This window comes from Micropterus dolomieu, linkage group LG23 (assembly GCF_021292245.1).
Source record: "Micropterus dolomieu isolate WLL.071019.BEF.003 ecotype Adirondacks linkage group LG23, ASM2129224v1, whole genome shotgun sequence".
Taxonomy (NCBI): Eukaryota; Metazoa; Chordata; class Actinopteri; order Centrarchiformes; family Centrarchidae; genus Micropterus; species Micropterus dolomieu.
The window spans coordinates 4,153,705-4,167,348 of record NC_060172.1 but is presented as its reverse complement, the minus strand read 5'-3'; the positions used below and the strand labels follow the sequence as shown (position 1 = coordinate 4,167,348).

The 13,644-nt window shown below is 43.8% G+C and overlaps 1 protein-coding gene across 2 annotated transcripts in view; it reads left to right on the top strand.

Moving 5' to 3' along the window:
* The first annotated feature begins 1,939 nt into the window (after positions 1 to 1,939).
* The window catches only part of LOC123963877 (arf-GAP with Rho-GAP domain, ANK repeat and PH domain-containing protein 1), a 25,704-nt gene continuing 13,999 nt past the window's right edge, over positions 1,940 to 13,644 (top strand). The window contains exons 1-8 of one of the 2 annotated variants that reach the window (XM_046040967.1): positions 1,940 to 2,305; positions 5,748 to 5,833; positions 6,760 to 6,818; positions 8,447 to 8,932; positions 9,197 to 9,295; positions 9,382 to 9,577; positions 11,627 to 11,731; positions 13,045 to 13,149. In XM_046040967.1, coding sequence (XP_045896923.1) covers positions 5,748 to 5,833; positions 6,760 to 6,818; positions 8,447 to 8,932; positions 9,197 to 9,295; positions 9,382 to 9,577; positions 11,627 to 11,731; positions 13,045 to 13,149 — 1,136 coding nt within the window. In that variant the 5' untranslated portion in view covers positions 1,940 to 2,305. Of the gene's footprint in view, positions 2,306 to 5,747; positions 5,834 to 6,759; positions 6,819 to 8,446; positions 8,933 to 9,196; positions 9,305 to 9,381; positions 9,578 to 11,626; positions 11,732 to 13,044; positions 13,150 to 13,644 lie in introns of both variants that reach the window. The other variant, XM_046040966.1, reaches the window with a different exon arrangement.

The following is a 13,644-nucleotide window of genomic DNA, read 5'->3' as shown; positions in this document are numbered from 1 at the left end:
CAAAAACTTTGTGCCAGTGTACCCTGAAGACCTGATGCCCCGCCAGGTCCTTCAGTGTCCCACAGGACAGTGTGAGACTACGGTGGGTGGACCCTGGAGCCTTTCGGCTAACTTTGTGTACATTTTAAAGTTAAATGCGTTACTCTGGTCCACTATGAGAGCAAAATTCAGAGGCCAGATGTTTGCTGAACAATTTGATCATAAACACATGATACAGACATAAATAGTGATGACGCAGCCAGATTTACTAAATGTTCTTTACCCGAAGGTCCCCAGAATCACAGAACAAAGTCATTTCCCCAACATGTTTTTAATGACACATGTAACGTGTTGTAGGTTCAGTCCATTCTGTATGTCACATGTGTATCCTGGCTCCAGTTCAGTACAGTTCAGACTTCACAGCCTCTCTTCAGGTCAGACTCTGCAACAGAATACAGGCTCTACTCTGCCTGTCAGCTGCTCTGGGACCTTTTGAAGGCTCCAGTACTGCTGCTAGCTGCTGAGCCTCCTCCCTTAGTTAACATTACCGTACCGACCCGAAACCAGGTCCTGTCCTCAGAAGAGGCTCTGTGGTAAACCAGGACACCAGGCGCTCCCCGACGAGCCCTCCCTCTGGGCCCGGCTCCTGACGGGGGCCCCGAGCTTCCTCCGGGCTGAATAATTCCTGCTCTTATATGTGGCCCCTGACCTGAGATCACTTTTCCATGGGAGACCCTACCAGGAGCACCAGGTTCATAGGGACACACGAACGTCCCCACCACGATATGGTGTCCTGGATCTGAAATCATGAAGAGACGTGTGAAGACTAGTCGACTGAAGGACCTAGAGACTGCTAGTCCACCAGGAGCATCTTCCGTCAGGGCCGCCCTGATCACCATAACAACTGTCTGTAGACAGAAACTCTGAATGATAAATGCTGAATTTCCTGCTGCTCTCAAGCCAGCGAGATCAAAACCGGTCGGTCTCTTCATTAACAAGCTGGGAAAGAAACCAGGCGACAGACAGAGGCTGCCTTTCAAGAAACGAGTCCACGTTCATTTGTCTGTACTTTATCCAGTTAGAACTTTTTAAACCGAACTCTCTGTAAGATTATTTACAGAAACCCGACGGCTTTATGAGACGGAGAAACAGCTGATTTTCTGTTTGTGTCTGAAGCAAAAAGCCAGTTTTCTGCCTCCTGATCATCAGCCGGGGCCTCTCAGCTGTCCTCAGTCTGACCCAGCATCTGATCCAGCATCTGATCCAGCATCTGATCCAGGTCAGAGCTGCAGCATCACATCTTTAATCTGAGCTGCTGAGAAGCTGACAGCAGAGTAACAGCAGACCGAGCTGAGGATGATGATGATGATGATGATGAGGATGATGATCAGTATAACTGGGTTGCAAATAAACTTTAAATACCAAACTAACAGCTGGATCAGTGACCTGGAACAGACACAAACCGTTTAAACGCTCTCACACTGCCGCCTGCTGGAGGAGAGAGGAAACAGCAGCTTGAAGTACATTTACTCAAGTACTTCTACTTTACTTGAGTATTTCTCCTCCAGCTCAGATATTTTTACTTCTCTACATTTATCTGACAGCTTCAGCTACTTTACAGTCAGATTATAAAATATGAAGTTTAGTTAGAAATAAATTAAACTCCTACAGTTCATAAAGTTCAGCTGGTCCATCAGCTGATTGACAGAAATTTAATTAGCAACTATTCTGATGATCCTTGAAGTCATTTTTCGTAGTGTGAAGGGGTCTCTCTGGGCTCTGGGTCACTGGGAAAGAGTTTTTCAGCAGCGGAGAATCCGAGAGACTCTAACAGGTCAAAGTTCAGCCGCACACACATCAACACTCTACAAGGACACGCCCACATTCCTGCAGCAGGTTAAACCGGTGACGTTTCACTGCGTGCGCTGCAAAACCTTCCCAGGTAAAACTCGTGATCCGGATGGACGTTCAGGGGGACAGGTGTGTCCCCGCTGCACGTGACGCTGTTATATTAGATCAGTGACTGACGCAGACTCACAGAACCGGAGTCCCATCAGGTAACATCAGATTCATCCCGCCATCAGAGCAGCAGACGGTCCGCAGTCACGTGGTTCACCTGTAGGGTTAACCCTTTAATCAGAGCTAGAACCCACCGGAACACACCTGCTGAGAGACACCTGCTGAGAGACCACCTGACCGCGCAGGTTTTATGAGTGCAGCTGGAGCTGAAGCAGGACGTGAACGTGTTTTCTGACCCCGGAACAGGCAGTTTCACAGCTCGGCAGGTGTCTCAGGTGTTGGACGCGGCACGGAGGAGCTCCGCACGGTGAGCGCGCACACGTTACTCTTATTTTCAGTCTTTCCTCTGGATATTTGACTTTCCTGACAAAACCGGAAGGTAACGACAAACTTTGACTCAGGCTCCGCAGCCAGAAGCCAGAAGCTCGTTACTGTCGGTGAAAACACAGCTGGACACGGAGTGTTTTCTTTTCTCCAGCTCAGAGGCAGATATTTTTACTTCTCTACATTCATCTGACAGCTTCAGTTACAAAGTCAGACTTTTACACATGAAGACTTTATAAAATCTGAAGTTTAGTTAGAAATTAAACTCCAACAGTTTAGAAATTTACCTGTAAACTATTCTGATGATCCTTGAAGTCATTTTTCATGTGAGGATTTGCTGCTTTTGATTATTTGAATCAGTTTGAGGTTTAAGCTGCCAGAACAAACAGGGTGAAGGAGTCTCTCTGAGTCACTGCCACAACATTTCTCTCTGTTTTCAGAAGGTTTCAATCCATTAATGTGGAAAATAATCAGCTGATTGATCCAGAATGGAAAGAATCAGCAGCTGCAGCAGCAACATCCTGCTTTACATTCATGAGGAGGAGGAATAATATAATATATAATGGTAGGCAGGGCAGAAATGTTATCACGCTAAAAACATTTCACATCAATTATCAGGTTTACAGGCAGATTTTTGCTCCTGACTGAAAACTGAAGAAACCAGAAGGTTAAACTTTTCTTCATGGTCAGAACGGGACAAACACTTGATGCCAGACAGATCAGATCTGAGGGAGAACAGTCAAAGATATTCTGATAAAATCTCTTTTCAACAAATATGATTAGTTCATCTTTTTTCAGGCCTCTTTTTCAACAAAATAAATATTTTAATAGAAAAATTAAAAGCTAATTTGTTTGTGACTCAAATGAATTAAAGCAAATATTTATTGACGATATATTGAACATTTATTATATTGATATTGCAATAATTATCAGTACAACAGTCAAAGAACATGAAGTACTTTTAATACTTTAAGTACCATTTCCTGATTATACTCACATACTTTTACTTCAGTCTAATTTCAATGCAGTTCTTTTACTTAAGTAAAGGATGTGAATACTTCATCCGCCGCTGCGTACCATCATGCAAAGGGAGAATGTTTGTTTGAACTGTGAAACATGAGTAAATGTGCAGGGATCTCGTTTGTGTAACGAGTTCATCAAAGCAGAGCTGCTGCTGCAGGTGGTGGAGAACAGCTGCTGTCACACACCTGAGCACCACACCCAGCTGTAAACACAGGTACTGGATCGAAGAGCGGAGGAGGGATTTACTGGCTCTGCTGGTGTTCCTGTCTTTGTGTGTGTCGTGTATCGGACATGTGTGTTCCTGCTGGTGTCCTGGCCAGCTGGGGAACAGAAAGAAGTACATTTACTCAGGTACTGTTACGTACTTGAGTAAATGTACTAATCTCAGTACATTGTTGCGTACGAGGATTTCCATTTAATACTACTTTTATTTAATTTCAGAGGCAAATACTGTACTTTATACTCCACTACATTTATCTGACATAAGAAAACTTAGTTTTTGTTCTGTTGCTATGGTTACTATTCACACAAGAAAGACTTGTTTCACATTGAAATGCATCGTGTTCATAGAAAGTTCCTGCAGAACTGTGGTTAGGAGTTTGGTCTCTACTGTTAAAATACCTTTTACTGTCACGATGGTGTGAGATTTTAATGTGACCTCAGTGGGATTCAAACCCACGACCTCATTGTTGGCAGCTTAGTGCTCTAACACACAGAGACACTGCACTGATTACAGTATGTACAATACTGCAAAATACATGATTACCACAATACATAATCATTGTTATAGTATTTGTTACTTGATGAAAAACCTTCATGTTGCGAAACTTTAACAGATGTCTTCATCGATCACAACTTCATTACATGTGCTTTGTTGCTTTTAAACAAACTGCAAGTATACTGTTAATGGTACTTACTACACTTACTACATCTCAGAGGGAAATAATGGACCTTTTACTTCACTACCCTGCTGCTGCTTCGAGCCGCCTGGCTGGGAATCTTTTCACAGCTACTTTAAAGTACTCTGGCACATAGCCTGTGAATAACAGACTGATCATATCTCTTAAAGACGTGTCCAGCGAAGGTTGAGGTCAACGGCAGCTGGACTAGGTTGAACATACTAGTATCTTCAAATATGAATACAAATTTGAATACGATCTCCGTCCACAGCAGCGTTTTAGCTGCATATCAGAGTTGATCTCCGTCTACATTAAAACGACTGAAAACACGCAGTTAGTGGCCGTTCAGGTACACTGGGCGTTTGCCGGTGTAAACATGCAGCAGATTGTCTGTCTGTTCTGCAGTTACAGAAGATTTGGAGAAAGAATAAAGAAATGCAGACAAAGAATCGGAGCAGATTTTATTTTGCATGGACCAATAACGAGCTGGGACTGTTACTGAATGTAACACGGGAAACAGAACTGTAACTGTTATTTTCACGGTACAAAATATTTTAATAAAACTACCAAGTCAACAACTCTGTCAGCAGCATCGTGTTTCTGCTTTGCATGACTTATGAGAGCCAATCAGAGAGCTGAGCGTCTGCGTCATCGTTTCTAAAGTCCCCCGTTGTTTCCTGTCCGCACTAAAGCGCTACCCGCAGTAAAACGAAAAAACGGGGCAGCGTTTCCAAACTTCTCCGTTTAAGGTCTTTGTTTTCGGAGGTTTAGTCTGGACAGGAGGCGCAAACGCAGCAAAACCGAAACGCAGCAGAGTGGGCGGGGCCTAAGAGGTTGACGATTTGGATGAAGCTGAGTTTAGAGATAAGTCGGTGCCAGAGGGCAGGTCTTGGTGAATTTTGTTTCTAATAGTTAGAATATAATCATTAAAGAAGAGCTCTGGGAACGCAGCTTAAACCTGTTTGGTGTCTCCGGATGTTTGATGATCCGTGCACGAGATTAAAAGTTGAACGATTGAAAACATACAAAATAAAAGTGAAACTGTTAATTACAGATTAGATTTCAGCCTCGTGTTTTAGATCGCAGAGTGCTCTGAACGCCTCTGGGTTTTTTTTACCCTCTCCACAGGAGCCACTTCTGGAACAGGAAGTGCTGCCCCCTAAAGGCAAGCTGCTGTCACTACAGACAGGGTCAGGTCTCAGGTCTCAGTCTGACCCTGATCTGGGGTTAGACCAGACGTGTCAGACATCTTCTCCTGCTGTCAGTGAGTTGTTTGATCCAAAGAGCTGATTGGTCGCAGCAGCCAACATCAGTTATTGGTTCATTAAACTGACACGCTGATGCTGGATCGATACGCGATCTGTTGCTCATTATTTACCGGGTTTCACCTTTTACACTGTCAGTCTCCAGGTGTCCACTCAGGTGTGTTGAGGACATTTGTTGCTATAGAAGACGATGATGCTTCCTGATATTGATCCAGTAAGTTTTCATCTTGTCCTCCAGATGACTCAGCCTCCTCCACCTCCCGTCCCGAAGCCTCGAGCTCGCTACATGAGGGACAGCGTGAGCTCCCTCTCCTCTTTGGACAGGTGAGTCCACCTGTGGATCTACAGAACAAACCTTCAATCTGCTCACGCACAGAATACTGGAGCAACTACACACCCATCTCTGTTCTCAATCTGGACTACACGATACATCCATTATAGCCAGAAATTTATGACAGAATTAATCAATGAAGATCAAACAGAATTTATCACAGGACTCCAAACACAAGACACACAAATCTGAGGTAGACCATTCAAAACAACTGTGATAAAGTCTTTGTCAACAAAAATGCATCAGTAAAATTAAGTAATAGCTTTTTTCAGTCCCTTTTTCTCGACAAAATAAACATCTTAATAAAAAAAGTCCTAATTTGTGTATGATTCAAGCGAACACAATCAAACATAGATTGAATATTTATTGAACATTTGTTATATTGTTATTGAAAACAATTATATTGCAGTAATTATTGTTGTTTTATTGTCCAGCCCTAAATCATATCCATATTTTGAGGAATGCCCTAAAATGCACTCATTTTGGGATAAACTCAGTGCAAGAGCAGAAGATATTTTGGGCTATGAAAACCAAAGGAATGCAAAACTATAAATTGGTTCAGGACGGGACCCCCAGCATTGAACAAAGGATGGAAACTGTAAGACAGATTGATAACATAGCAAAAATTACCCACAAACTTTGACTGAAAGAAAATGTCTCTGTTGCTAAATGGGGAAAAATATGTGATATATGACATAATGTTAAATGTGTTTGGACTGAGAACCGTTTAAACCCAAGAAACCAGATTTATAGTCATCCTTTTTGATAATAGAATGAAAACAAACATGTTCTGTAATCTTGATGATCTTGTTTTTTGTTCTCCTGTTTCAATGTAGAAATGAACAAAAATGTATAGTTTAAAAGAGAAATCTGCTCATCGTATAGTATGGAAGTATGAGGAATGAAGTTTGTGTTTCAGAGAGCTGATTGGTGAAGATGAACATGCAGTGCTCTCTAATGGAGTTCACCTGAGCACAGGTACGCACACTCACGCACACTTAACGTCACTCTGGTGAATTTACTGTCAGCCCACGGTCATCAGGTGTCCTGATTGGATGAGAGACAAGTGAAGGTGTCACAGTGACATCAGCAGGATTTTTCCACCTGTCACTGCTGCTGACTTTTCTTTTATTGCTACAAAAACTTTTAAAAGGTTCAGACGTCTTCGAACAGGAAGTTATGTGTTGGAGCTGCAGAGCTGGTTCACACACTGGAAGGAGCAGCAGTGACTATCACTGAAGTGTGATGTGGTTACCATTAACACTATTATAAGTATCTGTACCATTTTTCATTTAGTCTATAGCAACATCACCTTTACTGTCTGTACCTCTGTGTGGATATTGTGTAGTTTCTTTCTCTCTCTCTCTCTCTCCTTCTCCCCAACCGGTCGAGGCAGATGGCCGCCCACCCTGAGTCATGGTTCTGCTCGAGGTTTCTGCCTCTTAAAGGAAGTTTTTCCTTGCCTCTGTCTCCTAGTGCTGCTCTTGGTGGGAACTGTTGGGCTTCTGTAAATAGCATCATAGAGTACGGTCTAGACCTGCTCTTTATGAAAAGCGCTGTGAGATAACTGTTGTTGTGATTTGGCGCTATATAAATAAAACTGAATTGAATGTGAAGAGTTGGAGCTGAAAGCAGTCTCCTGAACCAACTATATATTTAATGATTAAATCATTTTATTGTCACTCTGACTGAAGTTTGATTTTTCTTCAGTTTATTGTCAGTAATTCAACTTTAAATGATCTCAGCCTCTCGTTAGAAGTCAGACTAAAAGAATGTAACCTTTGTACCAGAGTTTAGTTTCAGTTCAGTTTCACTCTGACGTGTTGCAGCGTGTTTCCGTTCAAACAGTCAAACCGGTTTGTTCCAGCAGATTGAAGTTGTTGTTGTTCTTTGATTATCTCCAACCTGTTTGTCTTCTGACTGCTGATGATATAATCTCAGGTCACATGCAGCTGCTGCTCCAACACACAGACTGAACTTTCAGATTCCCTCACTCTAATTAAAATAAGATTATTTTACAGTGGCGGTAGATTCTGAAGCTGACCTCCTCTTGACTGGGATCAGGTCGACCACACATTCTTGTCTTTAAGCGTTCAGACTGAAACCAGCAGTAAACATCAGTTTGATGTCTCCTCTCCTCTGAACCATGGAAGCTATTAAACCCATCAGTGAGCCTCATGTTCGTTCATGAACACTGTAGTTTATTCTGACTCAGTCCCACATTCACCGTCCTGCTGCCCCAAATATTCCCCAACAGATGCACCATTTCCTCCTGTTTGAGAGAAACTACAGCAATTAAAAGATGGACGTCTTCAGGAGGAATAAGTGGGCTCGCAGCTCAGAGCCACAAGCAGGAAGTCAGACTGTTGTTGATGATAAGAAAAATATAGAAAAACTCCGGCCTCACACTTTATTACCACGTCAATGTGACTTTTTTATTGTGAAAGTCTCTCCTCAGTCTGACAGCTGAATGATTGTAATCTGACTCGTATTGTGTAAGAACTGTAGTGACTGTATTTGTAGTTGGAGATTTTCAGAGTTTGATTGATTGACAGGTGTCTCAGCCTATCAGCTGATGTCTGATGATGTCACTCTGTCCTCCTCAGATGAAGATGCTCCTTCTCCTCCTCTCGGTGGATCGGACCGTGGCATCTACCCTACTCTGGCCAGCGTCACTGACCTCATCGCCACCAATATCCCGTCATTGGCTGGATTTGCCACCTCTATTTGTGGCTCCGCCCCCATCCCCTCTGCCCCCTTGGCACCCCCCTCCATAGACAGCATGGCTAATAACATCGCTGCCCACATACCTAGCTTAGCAGGAGCAGCTAGCAGCGTAGCTTACCCAGCTGCTGCGGAGTTAATCTCCGCCTCCACCACCACACTCACACCTGCTTCTGGCACAGGTGCTGCTAGCTTAGACAGCATCTTTAGCTCATTAGCTAACATACCCAGTTTAGCAGGCATTGTTAGCAGTGTGGCTAACCCAGCCGTTAGCTCAGTCATAACCCCGGCCATCCCACCAGCCACGCTGCCCTCTGCTGATAAACCCTGCCCCCCCTCAACGCCAAGGATGGGAGACGCTAACACAGGTACAGCAATCAGTCAGTGAATCACTTCATCAGTCAGTCGGAACTGAGGCAAGGATCTGATTTTAGTTTAGCTTTGTTCATCTTTTGTTTTATCTTCTGTTAGTCAGGTCTGACTCGAGGTCATATGAAAGAGTTAAGGTTTAATTCAGAGGATACACATGGAACATACTTTACACTCATTGGCCCAACAGGCCTAAACAAACCGACACTCTCCCTTCTGATTGGCTGATGCTTTCTGTGTTTCTGTTTTGAACACGTGTCCAGATGTTGGAGCTTTGTCACAGCTGGTGATGTCGACTTTAGACCAGGATGAAGGAGTCACGTTACCTTCACTAGATGAAGCTGCTGAGCCAGCGGAGGAAGGTACTGAAGGTGTGAGACTTGTCCTGTCTCGTCCTGGTCTTCATCCTCCTGCCAGTCTGATGCCTCTTTGTTTGTTCTGGTTCCAGTTTTTAAACAGAGTCCTCACCCCATCAGAAAGGAGACCCCTTACGTCACAGTGTTGGCCTGCTGGGCGAGCCAAGACGAGGCTGACACAGACTCATCCAATGAGGAGGAAGGTGCGGGAGTTAGCCCCGCCCCCTCTGGTGCCAATGGACCAACGGAAGGAGATCCTGCTTCTAACCCGTCTTTAAACACCAACAAGTATGTACACTGAATACAATAACTAGTACTACTTCTAGAATAAGCTACTTTTATACAGATGTCGTGTGTACAGAGTGGACCAACAGTAAAATTACAATATGGATATGATCAAATTTCCTGGTTTTAGTTAAGATCGTAGCAGAAGCATTCTGAACCATGTGAAGCCTCTTAGGTTTAGCAACCGGCAGGCCAGACCATAAGATATTTCATTAATCAAATCAACATAGGCATGAAATAGGATCTGTGCATCTGCCAGGGACCGAAAAGACAGAATTTACCTGCAGTCATCAGTTACTGTCACTTGATCAAACTAGTGTTTAACAAGCAAACTACGAGCATCTCAATCTTATCACAGTTTACCTGACATCCAGGATTTCACAGCAGATAAACAGGCCTCCAGATTTCTCTCTGGATCTTCATCTGCCTATACAGCCACATACAGCTGAGTATCGTCAGCGTAGCAGTGGACATTAATACGTTATGACTTATGATTTATGATTTGGCCAAGAGATAAAACATAAGTGAGAAAACCCGAGGGCCAAGAACAGAGTCCTGAGGTACTCCTTAGTTCACATTAGAAATATCTGATGTAGTATTAAAGGATAAACAATCAATGATAAAATATACAATGATCAAAAGCTGCATTGATATCGAGGCGGTAGCTATGGCCAACCAAAAGTCTTTTGTTCAGCCAATGAAAAAATGACAAAGAAAATATCAGTATCCTATCGAACTTCAAATTGGATGGACATCCTGCAGCCCGCCTCCAAAGGTGCCAACTGCCTCAACATTGTTAAGGACCAATAGCAGACATTTGATATCACTACATCTTTTAACCCAGATGCTGTTGGGGGGTGGGCATCTGTATAACTCACTAGATCTGTTGCTTTTTAGATATTAAGTCTCAGACCGTCTTAAAAAGGTTTGCCGCGGACCATTAACATGCTTAGCTTTTATCCAAAGAGACATTTGCTATATAGGTCGGAGGTCGCACAACTCAGGAGCAACTAGTCTTGCTCAGGGACACATTATTGGATGTGTCACAGTGGGAATTGAACTCCAAAGGCCACTGCTCCATTGCCACATGGAACCACTATGAGTTGTATGAGGGGAGGACATAACATTTACATTTATTCATATAGCTGACACTTTTATCCAAAGTGACTTACAGCTGCTATACATGTCAGAGGTCGCACGCCTCTGGAGCAGCGAGGGGTTAAGTGTTTTGCTCAGGGACACAATGGTAAGTAAGTAAGCAAACTTTATTAAAATAGCACCTTTCACAGACTAGAGGGATCACAAAGTGCTTCACAGTAAAAAATAGAATAAAATAAAACAAAAAAAACAAACAGCAACAACACATAAAATACAAAACCATATGGCTGGTTAAAAGCTTGTCTAAAAAGATGTTTTCTAAAAGCTTCTACAGAGTCTAAGGCTCTAAAGGTTAAAGAAAGAGAGTTCCAGAGCCTTGGAGCCACCACACAGAAAGATCCATCACCTTGTGTTCTGGTGGTGTCTCACAGTGGATTCAAACCTGATTCTCTCACACCAAAGGCATGTGTCTTATCCACTGTTCCATCACCATCCCTAGACATAATCTTTCAAAACTTCAAAACACATTAGACCCGTAGTACTCGTTGGACATTAGTAGACACATGTCGAGCCCTTGTCAGATAGATGTACGTATGGGTTTCCTGGTTGATGTTGGATGATGACCGAGCAGCTAACGGACGGCTTTGTGTGGCTGCCGTGTCACAGAGAAAGGTTGTGTTTCTGATTCCTGATTAGGGAACAGAAATAAGTTGCTGTGGCAGAGCTCGCTTGGCATGAGAGGAAGTGAAAGTGGCTAACCTAGCAGTTATGAGTACCTGAAACTTGTTCTTCTGACACCGGACTGTCCTGACAGCGGTCTACTGCTTTTTCACATTTCCATCTTCTAAACGCCTAAATGGAGTGAAGCGATTCCTCGGTGAACCGGACCGTGCACCTCTCAGACCGAAGAGGTGAATCCGCCGCTAACACAGCGCTGATGTTTGTGTTTTTCAGCCTCACGTCGAATTCTTCAGGTCGCCTGGTCCCCACTCGGGCGGCACCGCCCCCTCCTCGTGCTGCTGACCAACCAGCAAGGCCCCTGAAGCAGAAGATCCCGAGGTACACACGCACACTCAAACACAACATCAGTCTCAGTCTGTTCCGGTCTGCTCTTATGAAATGTCATCAGTCATATTCAAAGTCCAGATTTAAACAAGAACATACTAAAGGGGGGTAAGACAAGTATCCCAGGATGCATTTCACATGGAGGCAGATATGAACCAAATCTACAGCTGGTATGATTTCCAGTCTACAGTTGCTTTTATTGTTAGACAAGAAATTGGCTGTTAAGTTTCAAATTAGTGGAACATTTATCAAAATAAAAGTGTAAAATGAGCCCGTTAGAGCTCTCAGTCAGAGTGCATGGTCATCATCCTGTGGAGATCAGTGGGACGTCATCTGTAGAGCTCTGATAAATGTTAACTTCTGGAAAATAAAGTCAGAACGTAAATCTGATATTTAGCTTCATGTGTTTAATGGAGAGTTTAACCTCAGAGCTGCAGATGCTCAGATATGAACACATTTCCATTCTGATCAGGGTCGGGGAGGAACGGATTACATGTAACGGCGTTACCTAATCAGAATTAGAATCAATTAGAATTCAAAGAGGTCCCGTTAGAGAAAGGTCTGGAACATCAAAACGACTAACTTACGTTATCATTCAGTACCATAATGTATAGTTGTATCAACATGTGTTCAGTCAACAACGGACTCAGTTTTCACATCAAACTGGAGGGATAATAAATAATAATAAATTCTAAATTTAAGTAAACTAAAATAAAGCCCGGCCCCAGAAACAGGATGCCTTCAGCAGCGTCACATTGAGAATCTTTGCATTGGAGACTAAATGAATACAACAAGTGCAGAATGAGTCATCAACATCTTAAAATGCTTTTCCAAATGACAGACTCTTAGATATCATCAAGAATAGCTACCAAACATGTTTGCCATTGATGGGCCAGATACTGCCTCAGTGGGGACACAGTGCAAAGCAAATCACATAAAAACATTAAACATGGATTTGATTTCACGGGATGTTTCTCTAAAAACCCACTGAGCTGAAAAGGCATCGTTGAGACTCTCTTCTCTTCTTTTGCCTATTTGGCGTCCAAGTAATCCAAAAGTAACTAACAGTAATCAGGTTACATTACTTTTATTTTGTGGAACTAAATATTCATAAATGAGAGTGAACGAGGCAGTTTGACTGATGATAGGACAGTTTTAGACAGTTCCTGTTGACCTCACCTCCCAGGTTGGATTGACTTGGATTCAGAGCTGCTGTTTCAGTTGTGTCTCCGGCCTCCAGGACACGAGTCTGACTCCGGCTAGAAAGGGAAGAATCTTCAGTCTGTTAAAGTGTGTTTGTCCTGCAGAGCGGCCACCATCCGAGTGTCCAGGAAGAAGCCGGTCAGCAGGGGTTCGATTCGGCAGGGCGCCGTGGTCAGATCCAGCTGGCTGGATGTCTGGAAGGGCTTCAGGTAATCAATTTCAATTTTCAGATATGCTGCAGTTGATTAGTCATCAATAGCCATCCTCAGCGGAAACTTCTGGAACTGATGTCTCCTTCCTGACTGAATAGCAGGTTGAGTCCATCCACAGGGGCTGGCTGGCTGGATGGATGGATGGATGGATGGATGGACGAACGAGGGGGTGGCTGGATGGATGGATGGATGGATGGACGAACGAGGGGGTGGCTGGATGGATGGATGGATGGATGGACGAACGAGGGGGTGGCTGGATGGATGGATGGATGGACGAACGAGGGGGTGGCTGGATGGATGGATGGATGGATGGACGAACGAGGGGCTGGCTGGATGGATGGATGGATGGATGGACGAACGAGGGGCTGGCTGGATGGATGGATGGATGGACGAACGAGGGGCTGGCTGGATGGATGGATGGACGGATGGACGAACGAGGGGCTGGCTGGATGGATGGATGGACGGATGGACGAACGAGGGGCTGGCTGGATG